General features: G+C 35.9%; 1 protein-coding gene across 2 annotated transcripts in view; it reads right to left on the reverse strand.

The window, feature by feature from the left end:
• Window positions 1-19365, reverse strand: part of LOC306870095 (A disintegrin and metalloproteinase with thrombospondin motifs 3-like) — a 150667-nt gene extending 131302 nt beyond the window's left edge. The window contains exons 1-3 of one of the 2 annotated variants that reach the window (XM_079417165.1): window positions 19021-19365; window positions 17678-17702; window positions 16239-16639 (exon numbers count right to left, since the gene is read on the reverse strand). In XM_079417165.1, coding sequence (XP_079273291.1) covers window positions 16239-16639; window positions 17678-17702; window positions 19021-19086 — 492 coding nt within the window. In that variant the 5' untranslated portion in view covers window positions 19087-19365. Of the gene's footprint in view, window positions 1-13761; window positions 14082-16238; window positions 16640-17677; window positions 17703-19020 lie in introns of those variants that run through there. The other variant, XM_079417166.1, reaches the window with a different exon arrangement.
• Window positions 19366-22902: the final 3537 nt, after the last annotated feature.

Raw genomic sequence — 22902 nt, forward strand, 5'->3', positions numbered from 1 at the left:
TTCAGATATAATTTTTTAGAGGTGAACATTTATCATTTGTCAGTCTGAGGCATCAAAATACAGTTGTGTATTGTGATCACAATACAGTACCTCAAGTACAAATTGATCGTTTGGAAAAGACTTCTGGAAAAGAGGAAGATGAAAGAAGAAGAAAAAATAAAGAGTGTGATTAAGCCTAAGAACATCAAAGGTGGAGGGAAAAAAAAAGACAAAACTTTCAAGGCTGTGGTATTTTAAAGTGTGGTATTGTATATAATGCACTACTAAATAATAACTACTAATACAGTAATGAAACGCTGGTAAAATAATTGCTAATAATAAAATAAGCACGAAAATAATTGACATTTTTATCTTTATAAATGTATTTTATGTTTTGCAAAAAAAAATAGTTCTTTCTAATACACAAGAGCTTATAGACTTTTTGTATCCAAGGAAACTATTTTAGAGAATGTTGAAACAGAAATAAAAAAGATTTTCATTAACGTTAACATTAAAATGTTCTTCCAGGAAACCATGTCACTGGACTGCACAGAAAACAAACAGCCCTCCATTATAAGGCTGTGGCTCGACACTGTGATCAGAAAATATCGTAGCTTATCATGTTCAATGAACTACTGCCATTCCCAATAACCCACTTTTATACTCAGCCCTCATTAAAAACATTAAACACATCTCTGAGGTGACAGTGCCAGCTAGAAACATGGAGGACAGCGTGGTCAACACTATTACCGCTCCATTAACAACACCAACCAACGAGCAGCTGGCAATGTGTAGTGGACAATCACAGGTGGATGGAAAGAGCCTCTTGCCTTTCTCTAAACTGCAGCCCTCGAAAGGGATCAAGAGTCCTGTGTTCCATCAGTTTAATATCCCCAGCATCAGTGCCCGCCAAGCAGACACCAGCTATGGGCCAAGACAAACATATGGGATTCAGCTGAAGGGGTCCAGTTTTCTAAGACGGCACTCCAGTATAAACTTCTTAAGGAGCCGGTCTGAACGTACTTTATTTAAAAAAAGGTACTGCCACTTTCAAAACAGCGTGGATTCAGCCGACACACTGGTACCTTTCACCCGCCATGTTGTTTAAAGGTGTGTTTGGTCTAGAAATGTGTGTAAACCTTCGTCATCATTACCTGCCATTTTCATCCCTCCTTTAAAAGGAACTTGTACCCTTTTTATTTAAAGCATACTGGTCATTACATAAAATTATGGTATTTAAGAACTTACTAGAAATTTAAATGGCTAACAGATCTTTATCCTAAATAAATGCCTTACCAAACAGAAAAAGGTTTGTATGACACACACTAGCTAATTTATTTGTTACTCATTCACAATACATATGGTAAAGCAGCTTTACAAAGAAAAGTGTCTAACAAATTCCAGTAAGCAAAGGAAAGTGGCAAAGAAAACCCTCAAAAATACTGTTATAGGCGCTTATGGAGGAAGGGCAGGCAGAAGAAAAAAAAATAGGCACACCATGTCAGCTTACTGTTCTTCAATTTCTTTAATGATGTGCAAGCTGTATTTAGTCTGATAAATGAGCATGTGAAATAAAACGTCCTCATGTATTAAAGAAGAGTGGCTTGATTAAGTGCTGGAAATAGCGGAGGATGGGTAACAAAACTCTGAAACATGTACAGTCACACACAAGAGTATTGTACAAACTGTACTTCATAACGATGTCTAGACAGCTATAGAAGAATTCATATGTTCATGTTTTTATATATTTAACTTAAAGATCTCAGCTTAAATTTTGCCTCAGTTTGTATTCTATTCTATTCTATCAGTTTAAATAATTTGTTATGATAATATATTATGTTAGGGCTATATTATAGACTCAAAAACAAGATCAGTTATTTATCAGGTTTTTGACTTTGAGTCTCTTGCTCATCAAGGCTGTATTCATTTGAAAAATACAGAAAAAACAGTGATATAGTGAAATATTATTGCAATTTCTAATATTGGTTTCCTATTTTAATACCTATACTTTAAAATAGCATTTATTCCTGAGATCAAAGCTGATTTTTCAGCATCATTACTCCAGTCTTCAGTGTCCCATGATCCTTCAGAAATAATTCTAATATGCTGATTTATTATCAGTGTTGAAACTGTTGCGCTGCTTAATATTTATTTGGAACCTGTGTTACTTTTTTCTTTGATTCTTTGATAAAAAGTTTAAAAGAACAGCATTTATTCAAAATATAAATATTTTCTAACAATAGCAGTCTTTACTATCAATTTTATCCATTTAACACATCCTTGCTGAATAAAGCTTATTTTACTTTCCTTTTATAAAGTATAAAAAAAGTGTTTGAATAGTTTATATTGTAACAAAATCTCTATTTTGACTAAACACTATTCTTTTTAACTTTTTATTTTTAAAAAATATCACAGGTCCCAAAAAATACTGTATAATAAAAAAAAAAAAGCAATACAACTGTTTCCACCATTGATTAAAATTCAGCATATTAGAATGATTTCTAAAGGATCGTGTGACTCTGAAAATACTGCTTTGCTTCACAGGAATTAATTACATTTTAAAGTATATTAAAATAGAAAACATTTATTTTAAATTGCAATAATATTTCACAATATTATTTTGTGAAATAATATTCAGTATTTTTTTTTTATCAAATAGATACAGTCTTGATGAGCATAAGAAACCTCTTTAAAAATCTTTATTGATCCAAACTTTTGAACTGCAGTGTATTGTACAGTAAAAATGTTTTCTCAGGTAACCTAAAATCTGCATCATTTAGTCACATCAAGGGTCAAATCAAATATAAATAGCACATTAAAGTTAAAAGTTACACACTTTATTTGTGTGCGTGCTGTACAGGTCTGGTATAAAGAATGCTTTTGCTCAGGTGACCGAAATGTCCGCCCAAAAGAGAAACGTTTTGCTCAGCAAGAAATTAAATTCGAGGGAACATTGCTCCCACGGGTCCTTAAATTTGATACAACTAAACTGAAGAGTTTTTAAGGTTTTTAAATACGTTAAATGGTATAAGAAATATTTTTTCAAATTGCCTTAAATAGATTAAGAATTCTGCAGATACCTTGTAAATAGTAAAATAAAACTCTTTCCTTGATATTCGTTGATATTTGTGTATTGAAAATGTTTTTGATTGACATTCATGGTCTTTATTTTATTTGGGCTAGTTAAAGTAATTTTCGGGCTACCAAAATCTGAAGAGTATCTGCCCGAAGGGCTACCAGGGATTTAGAAGTTTTGCGAGCCCTGACTTTACTGCACTTTTATAATCCCAGCCACAGTCTAATCATGATGAAAGTGTGAAAACTGAATTTGAAAATCTGCTCTACGTTCAATCCCACAGCACCCTGTATGAACCTGCTGCTCCCATAGAGAATAAACTGAAAATGGATAATTGAGCACAGTATGCCAATGTTTGCATGATTTTTCTAAATTTCTGTATGTGGCAAGCCCAAACGAACTCTGAAAAAGAAAAAGGAATAGTATGTGACATCATTTTAAATCTAATTCGAAAAGACAACATGCAAATCAAATCAGAATCATTCATTTCTTTTTGTGCGATCTGAAAAAGCACCCAAAGCAAACATTTACCCATTACTTTGAGTGGTGGCAAGACCTGCATGTCTAACTCTAAATAAAACTCAAGCTGTTGGTGAACAGGCTCCACTGTCCAGAGCAATGACAACAGAAAATGCGGCTTTAAGCTGGTCATAATTAAAATGTATAAATATATTAATAAATCAATAAAAGCAGCCAAACACACATGGCTGGATTTGCTAGAATCTGGCCTCTCCTGAAGCAGTCCTTAAGAAATAAATTGCCTCTGCATATCCTCCAACACCTCCCCTCCTCAACCTCAAACCATATACCAAAACAGCTCAGGGGTCAAGCCTCTGCAACAGGCAAGTCCTTGGCTGAATCAACAAAGTACATCAATAACTATTAGTGAATATAACTCTTGTGTACGAGTGCACTTCTCAGGGGGAAGGAACTGGCTCGGTTTCTTTCTCAATCAAAGGCAACCTTTTTTTCTGGATATGCTAAATCCCCAAGATGCCCTCTTCGGTATAACTGAAGCATCTACAGCCTTTTTTCGCAAATACTTAACAAATCATACTGGAGATGGAGTAAAGGTCATTCATTTTAAGAGAGGACAACTTATTAAATGTAAAGTGGGGATTTGAGTCTAATCTAAAACATCAAAGCATCTGTTTTCTCCAGCCTCTCTTTGTCACTTTAGATAATGCTTTGCGTAATGGAGGTCTTGCCAGTAAACACAGAACATTGTGAAATATTTTGGGACTGCTGCCATCTAATTTGCACTTTTTTGGTGCATTTTAAGAGCATTTAGAGACACAGAGGGGAACATTTGTTTTTGCATGGCTAAAATCCTTTAGCTGTAAAAACACAAGCAGAACTAAGGTAACAGTTAAAATCAGGACAGCCTGTTATGATCCAAATGTTACCTGATTTCAAGCTGAGATGCTGAAGCTGAAGTCACTGAGTTCAGCCAATATTTGGTGAAGAATATTTGTATTCCCAGATGGATGGTTTTCTGAGTTTTAACTGGTGTTGGACTGCATAAGAGCCTCACCTGAGTTTGCAAAGTTTGAACGTAAGGAGTGAAACTCAATGCTGCTCCTTCCAAAGAAAAGCAACTACTTCTGATAGCTCTGTAGGTTCAGAAAGCTTGCTTTACTCTCTTTCGTTCAAAACACTTTCTTAATCTTGATATAGCTGTTCAACTAGAACTTAAAGAGATTCAACCAACAACGAAAATCTGGACATAATTTATTCAGCCTCATGTAATTTCAGACCTGTATAACTTTCTTTCTTCTGTTTAGTAGAAAAACGTAATGAAATAACATGAAGCCATTACTCACTTCATACTTTTACACCCAAACTAGTTCTCAAGAGATTTCATAAGAAAGGTAGCGATGTCAAATTCGTGAATAAAACCTTCTTTTGAATTGAATGATTCATTCATAAATCTAATTGATCCAGATTTCAAGTTCATCATACCGACTGTCTTGAATGTTTAACAGCTCTCTGGAGTGGAAGGTTATCAATGAATGACGTAAATGTTGGTCTCTTTGTCACACAAAGTTTGTATGGCTTCAGAAGACTTGTGAGTCAATTAAGTTTTTTTTTTTAAGCTAAAATGCTTCAGTCCCAGACCGGCACCGTCTTCAGAATCTTTTCTGCGACAAGGAAGAAATAAAGTCAAAGATGTTTGAAATACATGAAACAGAGAAAATGACGACATGACTTATTTAACTGGTAATTCAATGTATCAGCAAAGAAGATACAGTATATATGTAAACGGGATACAGAATTCCATGCAAGTGCATCTACAGAATCTTCCACCATTCTTGACCCACTTTTGCTGCAGCCTTGTGAGGACAGATCATTTTGTTATAAGGTTAGAAAGTCATGTTGCTTTGGTTGAAACATTCTGTTCTTCAATTGAGTATTAAATTCACATGCTTAATAAATCTTTTTTGTTACTTTCTTAAATCATTTTTGTTATTTGTCTCTAGACACTGGCAGTTGCAGATGATGAGAGTCTGGAACGTTAAAAACTAGGCTGATTGAGTGATCCACCGAGTAAAGGGTGGGACACACACTGGTATGCCAGAGATGTCAGAAAGCAGAGATGTGTTTACTCTTTAAACAGAGAACACCCACTTATGACAGTTCAGGTCTCATTCACGGTTTGGTCACTGGCACTTCTGTTTGATGTAAGTTGTGCAGCCACTGTGTCTCAACTTGATAGAAAATGACTATGACAGCACAGTCCTCCTCTCTGAACTGCAGCTCCACTGTACATCCTAGCTAGGATGTGATAACAGCAGTGTTTCCTGCATCCTGCACCACAACTGAATTTACCAAATATTTACCACAAAATAATGGCAAGAAAACACTTCACATAGGTTACACATAAAATATAAACAAAAATAGTGGAAACAGTGCAGTCCAGTTCATGAACAAACAAGTTATTTTAATACATCGCTCAAGAAGACTTATTTTAAATGAGTCTGATGAATTATTCACTGAATGAACTCACTGAATCCATCAGAGCGGTTACTGAATCAACATATGACACGTCTAGTGAGAAAACGTGTCTCACAGGCTGCACGTACAAATAAACATACAGCGTGAGCGGTGTAATCCAATTCACAAACAAATTACTCTTATGAGCAATCGTAACCCTTAAAGGGGACCTATTATGCCCCTTTTTACAAGATGTATAATAAGTCTCTGATGTCCCCAGTGCGTATATGTGAAGTTTTAGCTAAAAATTCCCCACAGATACATTTTTATAGCTTGTTAAAATTGCCACTTTCAGGGTATGAGCCAAAACTCGCTGAATTTGAGTATGTTGCTTTAAATGCGAGTGAGCTGTTGCTCCCGGAGAAGAGGGCGGAGCTTCCAGAGCTGCAGCTCCGCATTAGCAGACACTAGCCTTTGCAAATAAACATTCCACTATTAATACAAGCCTGTTATCTTTACAGAAAACTACTCTGTTTCAAAGTCAGTCATCTGATTATACTGTGCATAATAAATTTGCGTTTATGAATTACACAGACGGGGAAGTACGGTGGGCTAAAAATAACAACATAGCTGGTCTCATGCTATCACAGACTTTATAAGTTCCACTTCTGATTATGAGCTTGACAACTTCAAGCGATCGACTCACATTGCTTTCAAACGCAACTTTAACTACCACATTCCTATTCACGATCATTCTGATAGCACTTGAAGGCAGCATCAGTGAAAACACATAGAGACAATGATGGCTTTATCAATTAGCCTTACAGAGTGCCAAGAAGCTCTTTCAGAAAGGCAATTTGGAAAACAAACTTGTGGTGCTTTGGTATTAATTCCTAAATACAGGGGACGTAACCGTTTTTTCCGGGATATTTTCATTCGAAAATTAAATTTAACCACAGTGTCCTCAGCTCAGATGGGGGGAGATTATGGCGACTCCTATGTTCATTAGTGCATCCCAAAACACAACACTTGTAAAGCCTCTTTGGTCCTGACATTGTATATAACTCTAATAATAGCGGACCGCAGCTTCTCACTCAGGGCTGTGTCTATGCTTACAGGGCAGCGTCACAAATGGGTGGGACTTTTTCCCCTCGGTGACGTGAACAGAAGGAGAATCTGAAACAGCTGATTTATTGGTTTTATACAAAAATGAGTTGGTGGATTTTTAACATTATAGGCTGGTTGTTTTCACACACTGCGGCCACACAATTGTTCAAACAGCTTATAAAAGTGATTTTTGCATAATAGGTCTTTAATTAATCAAATACAGTAAAAACTTTGCTATAATGAAATATATATCATTTGAGGGCAAAACTGTAATTACTCCATTCTTCAGTGTCACATGATCCTTCAGAAATCATTCTAATATGCTGATTTGGTGCATATTTCTTATTGTTATCAATGTTTATGATGCTTCATTTTTTTTTTTTTTTTTGAAACCATGATCTTTTTCTTCCAGATTCTTTGAAAATTAATTAAAAAGAACAGCATTTATTTGAAATAGAAATTTTTGTAACAGTGTAACTCTCTTTTTTGATCGATTTCATTCAGCATTTACTCACAATCATTGCTTATATATTTATTAGTATTGTCAAAATTAGCGTGTTAACGCAGGCGATTAATTTTTTCAGTTTAACGCGTTAAAAATATTTAACGCAATTAACGAAGGGGCAGGGCCTAGGGTTGGCCACCCTACTCACAACTGCTGCTTCTGTCACTTTTTCTCTTGACAAGAAGTGCATTTATTCAGTCGCAGAACGTCTTTACGAACACATCAAACCGGAGGCGTTTCAGACGTGCGCTGCATCTTCACTTCAGCGTCAGGCGCGAGTCAAACGAGCGTGGAAACTGTACTGTGCTCATAGAGTGTGATCTTAGTGCGCGCTGTAGCCTGTATCCTTTCATATCAAAGCGTGAAATAAACTACATGCATGCAATGTCTTGGTCAGTTAAGTCATGAAGTTACCAAAAAGGCGATTAAAGCTGCCTTAAAACTGTGCGTGCATGTAATATATTTTATATGAGTCACATTTAAGAACATGTCTCTGAAATGGTTTTCAAAACTGTCCTGGAGCAGCCCAGCACTCTCACTCAACTAACACCCGATTCAACTCGTCAGCTCATTAATAGAGACTTTAAGACCTGAAGTGGGTTAGAAAAGGTAAAAAGAGTTGAGAGAAAATATGATGCATCCGCGTCATGTTCAGCAGCGGCAGCTCTTAAAGAAATAACGGTAACACTTTATAATAACGTCCAGTTATAAGTAATTTATAAGTGATTAGTTAATGATTAATTAATCGTTTACAAAACATTCATAAGCAATTAATAAGTGATATGCTAACAATTTGTGTATGTTTTGTTAATTCATTTAAAAGTCATTTACAAGTAATTAGCTAATGATGAACTAGTCATTTACAAAACATGACTATGCATTCATAGATGATTAATAATTGATATGTTAATATTTTTATCTATGTTTTGTAGAATAAGTTTTGAATTATTTACAAGTGATTAGATGATGATGAACTAATCATTTACAAAACATAACTATACATTCACAAATGATTAAGTATATTGTTACGTTCCGTGTTTATTTATTAGGTATTGTTGGGTTCTACATGCTGCTGTGTGCTATCTTGCTCTCTCTCCCCTTCTGTGGCTGTGTCCAAATTCAGGGTCTGCATCCTCCTTAGGATCCTTCCTACCCGGTTGAAGGAGGAGGGATCCTCCGACGTCCGCAAAACCCGGAAGTCGGTGTTTGTGAATTTGGACAGCCTACCCTTCTTTCAGTTCCCTCCCTTACCCGTTGCTCATATCCTGTCGCCTAGCAACCGTGACAGCGCCAAGCAAGAAGCGGGAAAATGGACAAACAAAGAGTTATTCTCCTCATTTTAATTATTTTGGAAGAAATAAAGCAATTAAATAAATTAAATACTTTCTTTGCTCGTTGTCGGAGAGTTTTTTATATCAGACTACAAGACAGTCACATCCAGGTAAGCCATTATAGCCTATTTTTATTTGTTTTTAAGTATTCTACTAATTTCTCCTACAAATTCATTGAGCCGAAGCATAAACTTTAGCTTGTTTTGTCAGAGAAACTCCTCTCCCACTCCACTACCGCTCTGCCGAAAAGAATTATGGGATAGGTAGGACGGGAAAGGATCCACCACACCCATCCTTCCAATTCGGGGGAAAAGGAGGACGTATTTGTGGGCCGCATTTGAAGGATCCTACGAATTTGGACAGCCTTCGTCGCGGCGCTATGACGTAACATCCTTCAAATGAGTACTCCGAAGGATGCAGACCCTGAATTTGGACACAGCCTGTGTCTCTCTGTGTCACTGCTGCTCAACCAGGTGCGGAGGAGAGGAAGGTGATTGCTCTCACCTGCTGCTTGTTACTGTGCAAGAGGTTGCAAGCTTAAAAGCCTGTGAACATGTCTACCCCACTGAAGCTCGACTTCCAGAGTGTTGTACCTCTTGCTTGCTTGCCTTGTATTGTTTTGTAAGAGTTTGTATTGTGTAAAGCTTACTCAGGTTACGGCTTATTGAAGCCACCCGTATGCATAGTGGCATTGTTGTTGCACTACGTGTGTCTCTATGTTGGAAGCTGTAGGGAGGTGGGTGCCATTTTATTTCTGTGAATCTTTTTCTCTTGTTTTTGCTTAGTTAGGGAGTTAGTGTACATTTCTGTTATTAATTTTCTTTTGTTTTGTCAGTTTAGACAGTTTTACTTCCTAATTAGTCAGAGGGTTCTTTTGTTTGTTGTTTTGGCTTTTCCCCCTCCTGAAGTTCATTTTGCTTCCTATTTTACTTTGTCAAAATTCTATAAATAAAAGTACTTAGTTTTTTTGGAATTTGACGTGTCTGTTGTGCCTGGCAGGGGACTGATACTCACTCAACCCAACCAATTTTATGTTTACTTTCCTCTGTTACTCCCTTACCCTAGACCATTTCCATCTGGGACGTAACAATATGCTAACAATTTATAAATCTGTCATAAGTTATCTTTAAATATAGCATCATGAAATAATCAAACAGATCCTTAATGGTTAATAGTTAATAGTTAATATATTATTAATCACTTATAGATCATTGAAATGTCAACATTGTGCTATTATCTCAATAAACATTATAAATCATTTACAAAGCTTTCTGCATCCCCTAATCTAAAGTGTAAACTACTCATCAGTTGTAAAAGTTTTACAAACTTTATGGTTTCCAGTCGTGTGTGCGTAAATATATATATATATTCACAAACAACCTGTAACCTGGAAGGTTTGTAAAACATTTACAACTGATGATTAGTTTACACTTTAGATTAGGGGATGCAGAATGCTTTGTAAATGATTTATAATGTTTATTGAGATAATAGTACAATGTTGACATTTCAATGATCTATAAGTGATTAATAATATATTAACTAGTAACTATTAACCATTAAGGATGTGTTTAATTATTTCATGATGCTATTTATAAAGATAACTTATGACAGATTTATAAATCGTTAGCATAGTACTTAATCATTTGTGAATGTATAGTTATGTTTTGTAAATGACTAGTTCATCATTAGCTAATTACTTGTAAATTACTTTTAAATGAATTAACAAAACATACACAAATTGTTAGCATATCACTTATTAATCGCTTATGAATGTTTTGTAAATGATTAGTTAATCATTAACTAATCACTTATAAATGACTTATAACTGGACGTTATTATAAAGTGTTACCGAAATAACAGCCAAAATAACCTAATAACCAGCTGCTGTGATGTCTATTAATCAAAGGACAAAGAAAAAAAGAGGAAAAATAACTTTATAGCTTTAAGGATTCATTTAGAATTTAGTGTTTGATAACTTCAATTACAATTTCTGCTGAAGGGCACAGGTAAATATGACATTTATTATAATGGGTTTATACTGTTTATACTCAATTATACTGTAATGTTGAATGGCTATAGTCAATGGTGAAATATTGGGGGGGGGGGGCTGTTTATAGAGAAATCAGTATTGGTATCAGTGATACTGACTTTCAGTCATAAAAAAAAAGATGCCATTAAACAAATATTAAAAAATAAACTGTCTTGATGTTGTTTGTAGATTAATTTGAAGATTGAATGTGAAATTATTGCAATATAAAAGTATATTTAAAAACTTTAATGTTAGGTGGGATTAATTGCGATTAATTTCAGAAAAATGTGCGATTAATTCGTTTTTTTTTTTTATCGCTTGACAGCACTAATATATATATATGTATATATACACACACACACACACACACATAACATATATACATAATGGAATATATGCTGCTTGATATTGCAAACAGGTGTTTATCATATTATTTTAATTGATTATAATAATTATACACACATAGGTTTGTAATAGTTTACCAGACTTTTTTATTCTTCTGGTTATTTACCTAACAGCTAACGAATCAGAAGTCTCGCCCATTCAAAAGAAAATAACTTCAAATTACTGGTGTCATGCACATGATAGTTAGTTGCTGCTTGTTGTCTTTGTACAGTAGAGCAATATAAATCACTATTAGGACTTCTTAGTGCCTAAGAAGAATGCAGCTCACATTTGAAACAGAGCTAACACTAGAACTCAATTATTAGAGAAATTCAAGGCATGATGGGAAAAAAAACTGAGAAGTTCAAAGTCATCACAGCTGTGAAATGGATCTGAGAAAGATTGTGAACATGTAAGATTGTTAGTGGCAGAGTGGGCAGAAGAACACAGACTGCTCTGACCATTAATGTCATTATTCTCCTGACAAAGGTACGTTGGGGATAAAGTTCTGGCTCAGGGCCAGCCTCGCGTGTGAAGCTCAGCCAGGAGTTCAGTAACGCAGCCAACTCTGATCATCAATGGGTGAGGAGCCTCATTCAGCGCCCCGGCCACAGAATACAGCAGTACGCATTATAAAGGCCAAGCTATGAGTGACAGAGGCCCGTAGATTAGCAGAGGATAATTCCCATTGCCTTGTGAACACTCTGACTGCTGACCCTGTTTCAGTCCCTAATGGAAAGGGATCAGGCAATGGTTTGGCTCTTTGATATTTCTACCAAAATATTTGCGCTGACATTCCAAAACCTTGTTGAGTTGCTAAGTAGAAACAGAACCGTTATCATTTCTCCACTTCAGAGGAATGTTCACAGGCCTACATGCCTGTGTCATGCAAGTGAGCCTCCCACTCCTCCTCCTCCAGCTAAAATCATCCCTCCATCCCCCACAACCTCTCAGAAAGGAAATATCTACTTCACAGACTACATGTGAAGACTTCAAGATCCACCATGGCTATAATTAAGACTAGTGAAACATAACTTGGTGTCGACTCAATGTGCCACTTTACATCAAAGCCTGTCTCAAGGAAGTGGCCGAGTTTTACTGGAAAGAGTAAATCTAAAGTCTCAGTGGGTCTTGTAGAAATACACAGTCAAGATTTCAAAGGTCACACATCAACACTAAGTCAATTTAAACATTCAGAGCTGAAGGAAAATGTCTAAAGCTTCAAATGGAATAGTCCAGCTTGTCTCAGAGCAGATTAACTCAGAGGTTCTAATAAGTACTGAAACTGAAAACATTATAGACCAATTCATAAGCAAAAGTCTTTTTCATGAACTGGCCTCATAGGATGCAAGTCTGATTTTGATTTAGTTGTTCATAATAAAATATGTATGAACTTAATACATGACCTGGACTATTTATTTAGCAAAATCCTGTCATTTTAATAAATATTACATGGAATTTATTTAAAATTATTGCTCCTTTTCAGCTCTTCCACATTGAACGTCTATGTAAATACTTCATAAATAGACTTTAAATATAAACTGATAGTTGTCTATTTAAGTTAAGTTAATAGATTTTCTATGGATTCTGTCAACTCAAATCTGCAGACTGGCTCTGACCTTTGGCAACTAGCATAAACTTTTCCAGACTGTAAATCTGTGGAAAATCAGGGCAAAAATCGTGTAGTGTTCTCCAGCCTTAAGAGACTATAGATAAGTTGACATCCATTTAAAAAGAGGCTTCATAATGAGGCTAGTTTCTGTGTTCATCCCCATTAATTAAATGTTTTATTGGTTTGTTTTATTGGGGGGTTTTTTATTGATTTTTGAATGTTATTTAGCTGAACATGGACTAGTATAGATGCTGCAATGTGCTAAAATGACACTTCACTATGAATATATAACTGATCGACTTGAATGCCTTGTTGCTTGATTTTAGTGTTGTTGTTTTTTGTGACTGACTTTGTACCTTCAAAAAATATATATTTTTCAATTATTCTTTAAAAAAGTTGTTTACAATAAACAATAATTTTTAAACAAACATGATGTGAGCTTAATGGGAACAGGGGTGTTCTTAAAGGGTACAAAAATGTACCTATTAAAGGGGTCATATATTGCCCATTTTCCACAAGTTGATATTATTCTTTAGGGTCTTAATGAAAAGTCTGTAACAGTTTGGTTAAAAATTTTCATTGGCTGTGTAAAAAACACCTTTTTACCCTGTCAAAACAGCTCTTCAGAGCAAGCCATATTGTGTCATTCTCCTTTAAATGTTAATGAGCTCTGCTGACCCCGCCCCTCTCTTCCGAGCCCTGAGGGATTGTTTACTTTAGCCGCATTCATCGTGAAACTTGCTAATTAGCACATTATTAGGAAAGGCGATTTGCAAAGATTCATTTAAAAAACATTGTACTCACTTCTTCTGGTGGTGAAGCTGGATCATGAATGATTCGAGCGAACATAGACGCATTTAGGTAGATCGATGGCGCATTCCCTTCAGAACCAAACGTAATCCTCTTCAGCAGCTCAGATGACGGGAGTAAATGACGACTGCTATGCTCATTATTACATCCAACAACAAAACACCTCAATCACTTAGGAGTCATTCTTGTCTACATCTGCTCCGGCTGTGAAAAAACTGATGACAGCTCACTCAGGGCGGGTCTAAGGTAAATCATCAGTGCAGTCTGTGCTAAAACGCTACTGTCAATCAAACTATCGTGGGAGCGACCTTCGTCCGTGTGATGTCACACAACAGGCATCTGAGATTGGCTCGATTTGAGAAAGGGGTAAAGATTTTAGTAGATTAAAAAAAAAACACTGTGTGGATTTCCATTATAGGGTGGTTTATTTACACTACCAACACACATTTCAGTTCAAACAACTTGTAAAAATGCATGTAGCATTATATGACCCCTTTAAACACAGCCAGACTTTTTGAATTTAATTATGTATATCTGAACTGAAATGCTTTTGTTATTTAAAATAGAATTAAATATTTTTGTGTGAGAGATTAATATTTTATTTTAACATAACTTTTTGTACTTAAACCAATATCTTGTGCACTAAAAATGTCTCAATGTAGATTTTGGTGAGCATAATAGATACGTTTACCCTAGTTGCTAGATGTTCTCCCAGCTGAATCTATTCAAAATTTCTTGCTTTTTCAGCCCTTTGTTGCCCCCGTGCCAACTTTTTTGAGACCTGTAGCAGGCCTCAAATTTGAAGTGAGGTCATTTAGTGGATAAAAGTGTAAAATTTCCCTGTTTAAACATTTGTTATGTTCTCTATGTTCTATTGTGAATAAAATATTGGCTCATGTGAATTGAAAATCGTTTAGTTTTCATTTTATTCAAATTTAAAGAACGTCCCAACATTTCCGGAATTCGGGTTGTAAATGGTTTTACTGCATCCTAAATAAATAAATAAAAATAAATAATTAAATAAATAAATAATAATAATAATAAAACAACCATACAAACTGTCAGATAAACAGCTTCCTTTACACGGCTTGCTGACTACAATGTAGATTTTTTTATTGTTACTTTTTTCCCATTATGTAGTTCACTTGTAGAAATGCTGACACATTCCACTTGATTGCAAGGAGAAAGAGAAAGTGTCCAAGTTAAGCTCCGATGAATAAAGCCCTGTGTTAAATGCCATCGCTTAATTCTAAAGAAACGTCTTTTCCCACTGAGAGCCTCATCAATGCAGACATCACTCCTTTGACCATGCTTGTCTTTACAAAGTCTTTGGAAGTCTATGCAAAATCGATTTCCCAATTTGACCTCTGTATTTATTGTTGAAGAGTAAAGCTTTCCTCTGATGTCCTCTGATGTTGGACAGGCCCTGACGAGAGCAGCTTCATGCTATTTGTCAGCTTTCTGGGGAGACCAACAGTTCACTCAACTCTACTATCACTCTGGACACTCGCCTCAAGCTTGCATAGTCTTTTATGAGGAAGTAGAAAGGCCAAAAGATACACAGCACAATACACAATTTCCCTGAATGAGCTGTTCTGAAGACTGGCAGGTGAGTGAATTTGTACCACTCACAGCACACAGCATGTGCTGAAAGGGGAATGAATAACTTTTCATTTTTGTTATAAGCAAGATTTTCAATGAATAACTAGCATTTCGGACAATTTCTCACACAAAGCTACTTGATGGCTTTTAGAGGGCTTGGAATATAATCAATGACTCATCTGGACTGCTTTTTTTTATCTTTTTGGAGCCTGACAGTCACTAGTCTCAGTGTACTTTGGTTGTATGGGGAAAAGCCACTAATAATTTAATATCAATGTTCAATACAATCTTCTGGACAACTTCTGTAATCTTCTGTAATATTGTGAAACCTAAATTGCCCCATGTAAAACAATTTATTTGAGTTATTTAGAAAAAAATATATATTTTTTAAACTATTAAGAGAAAAAAAATTTAAAATTATATGAGAGAAAATGATTAATGGCTTATCTGTATCTGAATTGTAATACTGCTGCATTAGTAGTTTGGAGAGACATGAGAGTTAGAAGACGATTGAGTGAGGGGGTGATCTGTCCCTTTAAATAAAGAAAATGTCAAACATAAGCAAACTGCAAATATTATGGGGGGGAAATGATGGTCATAGAAGCAGGTTCCCTGCAGGTTTAGAAAAGTCGGGGCATGACTCACCACTCAATGCAAGTGAGGATTTACATAGAAATTTAGAAACCGAACTGCACTGGCATTATGAAGTACAAAAATAGGCCAAAATAGTTTGTAAGCCAATTATATTAACTATACAAACCTACTGCTTTGTAACATCATGTTTCTGTTACATTTTGTCATTTGTCCCAGACCTTGCTTGTTAAGTTTCTTTAAAAAAATAATACACTAGGAAAGGAAACAACACTCACCAGCCCATCACAGTTGTTAATGGCGACAGAGGCTCCAGGCACATCTGTGATGTCCCCTATAAAAGTGCAGTCCGTTTTCAGCAATTCCCTTCTGAGTATTCTCTCTGAATGCGTTCCATTCTCAGTTGCATTTCCAGCTATTTCGATCTCATCGTGCCATTCAACCATGGCTCCTGGAGCCACTAATCTTTGGTTGGGATGTAGTTGGAGGTGGAATTCCTTGCCAAAGACAGTGATGTTAAAGAACAGCCTGTCTACAGCTTGTGTTGACCCTTCCAAAACCTCCCGCTTCACACGCTGCTTGTGATTGGCCGAAAGAAGATGCGAGAGGTAGTGTCCCTCTGCATCGGTACTGATGGGAGTAATGAGGCCATATTCTTTCAGACGGCTCTTAAACAAGTCTGACAAAACAAAAACACACATATAGAATTAATTTTTTCTTTTATTATATATTAAATCACATTTCATACCACTTGTAAATACATGCTAGATTTCATGCCCTGAGGGAGAAAGGATTAATGTAATGGGTCTATTTTAAATAAAAAAAGTAGCCAAAAACATTAGCGTGGTGATTAGACTTCACAACCATGTGTGGTTGTGAAGTCTAATGAATGGCTGTTTATAGCCATTAAACTGCCTCTTATGTTTCAAAGCAATTTTTCAAAGCAATATTTGAGCTCCTGGTCTGCCTCTTGACATATGAATGATGGTTTGCATGGGGGAAAACATTTCAAACAGAAAAATGTGTGCCAGAGCCAAAAAATCTTTGTCGTGCAAATTGTTATGGCAGTTTTGGCTAAGCCAGAAAAAAAAAAAAAAACATTTCTGTCACTTACATACTAGATTTAATGAGTTGTCAGTTTCAAAATAATTTACTGCATCTGTAATTAAACTGAATATGGTTGAAAATTTCAATGAATCACTGCAGGTTGTTACTTTGACATAATTTTGAAATTTACAGGATCAAGTACAGGATCGAGTTTTCACAGTGTACAATTAACTTCTTGAAATTCTCTCACTGTTTATTAAAAAGAGAGATAATAATTTCTTTAGTTAAGTCTAACTGACTAAACAAAGCATTATCCTGCGCAGCTTGCATGTTACTCCCAACTTTAATTACCAAACTATTAGCGGTGTTAAGACATTAACACCTCTAATAGTTAGGCTTTTTCTGTACTGACTGTTAAAGAGTTCTGATTCATTTTCTGATTAAAATATTTGTCATTAAACACTGAGAGGAGATGCAAGTGATAACAGTTAAACCCCACATGACTTTGCAGAGTGTGACTCTAATTTGCACTTTGCAGCTGTCTACATAAAATATTAATGATGCATCAAAAGTTATAAAATGACGTTTTCACCTTTAAAATAATTTTAAGAAACAAAAAGAGAATACAAATTGTGGAAATGTTTGAGGACCACAAGGCTATATACTTTACCTTCTTTATCTATACTTTCACCAGCCTGCACGAAAAAAAAAAAGAGAACAAAGAGACAATGCATGAAACATGCAGCCAAGGCATTTACAAAACAACTGAAAAAGCACTATTGGTAGGAAAAGACCATAAAGGATGTAAGAATATCCAAATCTGACATTCAACTTAACATTCATTTTAAATTGTGGCATTTTTAACATGTATTTCTTTAAACAAATTAGCATCTATTTTTGTTACTACTACTTAATTTTAATTGCTAGGACAGGGATAGGCAACTTCGGTCCTTGAGGGCCGGTGTCCTGCAGAGTTTAGCTCCAACCCTAATCAAACACACCTGAAGAAGCTAATCAATGTCTTCAAGATCACTAGAAAGTTACAGACAGGTGTGTTTGATTAGGGTTGGAGCTAAACTCTGCAGGACACCGGCCCTCCAGGACCAAAGTTGCCTATCCCTGTGCTAGGATGTAACCCAATAGTGACGAAATAGTGACCGGTGGCAGAGGAATAAGCAACTCATCCATTGCTATTGTGTCTCAAATATTAAATTCCAACAAGAAAGCTGTTGCTGGTACCTATTCTGTTTACTAATAATAGGTGCCAGTACATTTTATTATTTTTATTATTATTATTATTTCTAACCATTCAAATAGCTATTTCAGCTTTCCTGATACATATTAGAGACTAGTACCTTATTAGAGACATTAGTATCCCATCTCAATTGTTGTTAGTAACATTTCTTTTCTACTTAACTAGTTACTAGTCGGAATGGCTACTTTATAGTTTTTGTAAAGTTACACATTTTTATTTGTAACAAATACATACTAGTATATATAGTATGGAATAGTAACTAGCAGGTTTAATAAATTTATATGAATAGTCAATATCTGAAGAATTCCATGGAGAAATGTAAGAGTGGCCGCCATGCAATAAAGCCTTAGTAATTGCTCAACAAGTAGTACCTGACATGATACTACTAAAGTTGTTACAGGAATAAATGTGAAATCAGCTTGCCATATTTCACGTGTTTTCTGCCATGCCAATTTTTGGCAAAAGTTTGGCTATTGGTTTGACAGCTGGGAACCCTCTCCTAAAATGCGCACGTTTCTCTTTAGTATTTGGTTAGTACATTTTTTGTAAGGACTCTGCATAATACGAACAGATAGAACAAACCCAATATACTGGTATGAATATTCTTATAACCGGCTTACATTTTTGTCAAATTGATATGAATTCGAATCATGTTCTAAGCGGGAGGGCGACCGTCACATCTCCCGCGAGCTTTCACTTACTATTACAACTTTACTATACAACTTTACGTGCACAAACAATAAATCATTAACACTTACCAGACGAGCTGAAGTCAGACTTACAACAACTCCTACCATTAGTAACCTAAGTGACAGGACAACCATCACGAGTCGAGTTTTCTCAAATGAAAGACGAGAACCAGAAACTTTAATCCAAAATTGGATGTTTCAGCACGCGCCTGTCTTCTCTAAAAGTGTCGCGCACTATTTATCCTCAAACAAGAGACCTAAAGATTGCTTTAAAGTAAGCAAGGAGTAATGAATAGAATTTAAAGTTGTAGAACTTGGGTCAATGCCTCCGTTTAGTAAACTTATAGGAAAGACATCCCTCTGAAGAGTCGTGGAGGGTAAGTTGAGTTGAGCTGGCTGGACAGAGCCTTGTCTGAGCTCGAACCTGGCACTTCGCGCTGACTAATAAACTACAGACCAGCCCTGCAGTGACGTCATATTCTACCCTTTCCCAAGAAAGCACATGGTAGAAAAAAGAAGAAAAGGGTATATGCAAAGCCAATACATGGCGATGCTTTTCTCAAAGAAAGCTATAGTGTGAAAATGGGAGTGAAGATAGTCAGAAGAGGTCTGAGATACTCCTGCTAGCAGCTCCTGTTACTTGGCAGGTAATAAGTAGTATAATGTCATACTATTGCATGGCATTAAATGCCAATAGAATTAATTTCAATAGATGTAGGCCTACGTGAGATTAAAATGTATTTATTGCAAATTTTTATAGTTGACGACGTTTCCAGTGACTTCACTGGCTTTTATTAAAACAGATAATAACAGCTCGCAGTGTTTGAAAATTATGTGTTCTGTTTTTCTTCCCTCTCTGATGAGGATGTAGGGAGGAACAAAGCAAAGAATATAATCCTCTCCCATCTCAATCAACGACATATTGTTTGATGGCCTTCTACACGGTCTTTTTATCAGCCAAACTGGCTAAGACACAAATATCTAATTTCTGCTAATGCAACACATTTTTGCTGCGTTCTCATTTCTTCATATGATATGAAATAAAAGATTATTATTGTTTGGAGGAGAGTTTGGCTCAGTTTCCAGTCCTGAGTGTAATAACACAATCTTTTTTTTTTTTTTCAGTTTTTCTTGACCTCTTTGAGGTCTGATTCTGTATCACAAATTTATTTAGCACTTCTTTTATTTAACTCATCTTTGCCAAAATAAAGTGAAAAAATTATTGGACTACTACAGTAGATGTTTGTCAAGCATTTTCTTAAGCCCATTTTGTTTCTCATGAAGACCTACCATTTGCAGTTCTTACCTTTGTTTCTTCTCTTCCACACTATTCCAGGCCTTCCTGATGCCTTCAAGGCCAAATGTCAGTTCAAATGCATTACAGGTGAGTTTTAATCAGAGGTAACCTGATCACCTTCACATCTGTATGCCTCATGTTTTCTCTCATCCCTGTTTAGGCTGGGTACATTCCCAGACTATATCACTCAATAATAGCCCACCTTTAGTGTCAACATAAAAATAGGTTTCATTTGGTGACATTTTTAGCATGTCTTATGAACACAAACCAGTTTAATTTAGGAGTGTGTATAGTTGTAAAATTCATTAAATTTATTTAAAAATGAAGCAGTTTTTGTGAAATATTTGTATGTATTTCTTGAACAAAATATCTGATACATGTGACTCTCCCGTGAGAAACGTTAATAGAATGGCAGTATTTCTCTCTCCCCGTGGTCCTAAACTGGCTTCTCTCCAAGTCTTACCAGTCTGCTGCTGAAATGGTATATGACATTCCAGCTGTATTGTTATCGTTGATTAAAGAGGTGCTTGGAGGTCCTGAGAAACTGTCTGCACTCAGGTCCATGCACTCTAAAGCTTTTATTGGAAGGTAAAATTGGACCATTTCCAGAAACAATTCAAATGCTTTGTTTCTTCTTGTGGTTTGACTAATGTGTGACACAGTGACCAGACATCACAAAGGTCATTCTGATGGCTGTGAAGTAGGTATTTGAATGTCACACTGTCCACTTGCTGCCATTCCATCTTTGTTTTCAAACAAAACGTTAGGAGCACAATAGCAACTGATGGCATTCTGAAGTCACAATGTGCATCTAATTGGTGCATTGACCTCCTGAGAGTTGAATGGTTGTTTTTGTCCATGCACATCTTTGAGTTAAAGAAAAGATACAGCAATAAAAAACTGCCACGTAAAGCCTTTTCACAAAGGGAAGGACAATACATTTTTGACGTTTTAACCCTTACTCATCCCATTCTGAGGGCAAGACCATTTTTACAGTCCCCTCTTGTTTGTGCTAATCTGTATCGTTATACAAGATTTTACAAAGCAAGATAGATTGTTACAGTATAATGTTATACTTACTATCATTTTTATAACATTTGTGTTGTGTATCCTGAAACTGTTTCTTACAACAGTCTTCTAATGTTTGGGTCACATGCCTCCTCCACGACACCCACAGGGAAAACAGAGCCTAATCCTCAAAGCAAAGTCAATGTATTGCTCTAGTGACCATTGAGGGTATGTGGTGGCATTAAACATGAGATCTCATTAGATAGGCCAAAACGAAAAATGTCTTTAAGTGCCGTATCATTAAATCCTACCAAATAACAAAGTCCACAAAACTATTCCACATAATCCTCGATAGGCTGGTCTCCCTGCGAAGGTGCAAAATTAGGGCTGTAGTACTCGAGTCCGTTTTTCTGTCGTCTCGGACTTGTCTTGGACTCGTTGGTATTTGGACACGGACTTGTCTCGGAATTGGTCATTGGACTCGCCAAATGTTCTAGTTGGTCTCGACCGAGTCCAGCTATTTATGCTTTTTTTTCTCTTTCAAAACAAAACCATTCTTCTGGCTCGCTTGTTCGGAAAATTGATAATGTAATGGTTTAATTTACAATCCATCTAGAACGGGCATTGCCATTGGTCGTCTGGTAAATGCACGGCTGCATCATCTGCCTGGCGCAGAGGCATAATTAATTTTTATTTTGGCCACAGACACATGTCGGCGAGTTGCATAATACAGTTTGGTTTTACAAAGTTCACTGGAGTTTTCCCTCTCTTCCACCTGACTTTCCTTCTCTTTTATATAGCTTATAAATGCCTGTGCGCACTTTACTTTTACATTCAATAGTGCAATTCTGCATCAATTGCTTATCTATAACTTACAACGACAAATTTTCTGCAATAAACATGGGACTTTTATTAACAAAACGAATACACCATTATGCTATAAGCCTAATATAAAATAACAAACTTACAAATGTTTAAAAGTAAAAAAAAAAACAAAAAACGATGTGGAACCAAATGAATAAGAAACAGAACGAATAAGAGTAAAATTAATAAAGCCTGGAGGATCAAACACCTTGATGTAAAATAAAATAAAAAAAATTACACAAAACTTAAATAAAGTAAAAATAATCAAACACTGGGGCTATGGCTGGGCCATTTGTTCAGATTTTATGGATTAATTTAGATGCGACGCGGGCAGTGGAATATGAAATAATGCAAGAAGATTGGAGTTAAACATCTTTTAATAACTTGAGCGCCGCGTATTTAGAAAGCTGTTTCACGCACGAGACACTGCAAGAGACGCGAGTGCAACAGTCAAACGTGTCCATGTTTACATAGAAAAAAACAATGGAAAGCAGCGTAATCAAATACAAAACCCGTGAAGAACTACTACTGTTCAAGTTTCAAGTTGAGATTTATTGTCATTCCGCTACATGTGGGGGACATACAGTGGAACGAAATGTCGTGTCTCGCAGGACCACGGTGCTACATAAATACAGACATACAACAATGAAGTAAAAAACACTATAAACCTATAACTACTAACCTACTGACAGATTTAACTATAAGTATACTATATATAAGTATGTACCCTATACAAACTAAAAGAATAAAGGATAAAAAATACAACTATACGAATGCTTCAC

Source organism: Barbus barbus, assembly GCF_936440315.1.
Source record: "Barbus barbus genome assembly, chromosome: 5".
Taxonomy (NCBI): Eukaryota; Metazoa; Chordata; class Actinopteri; order Cypriniformes; family Cyprinidae; genus Barbus; species Barbus barbus.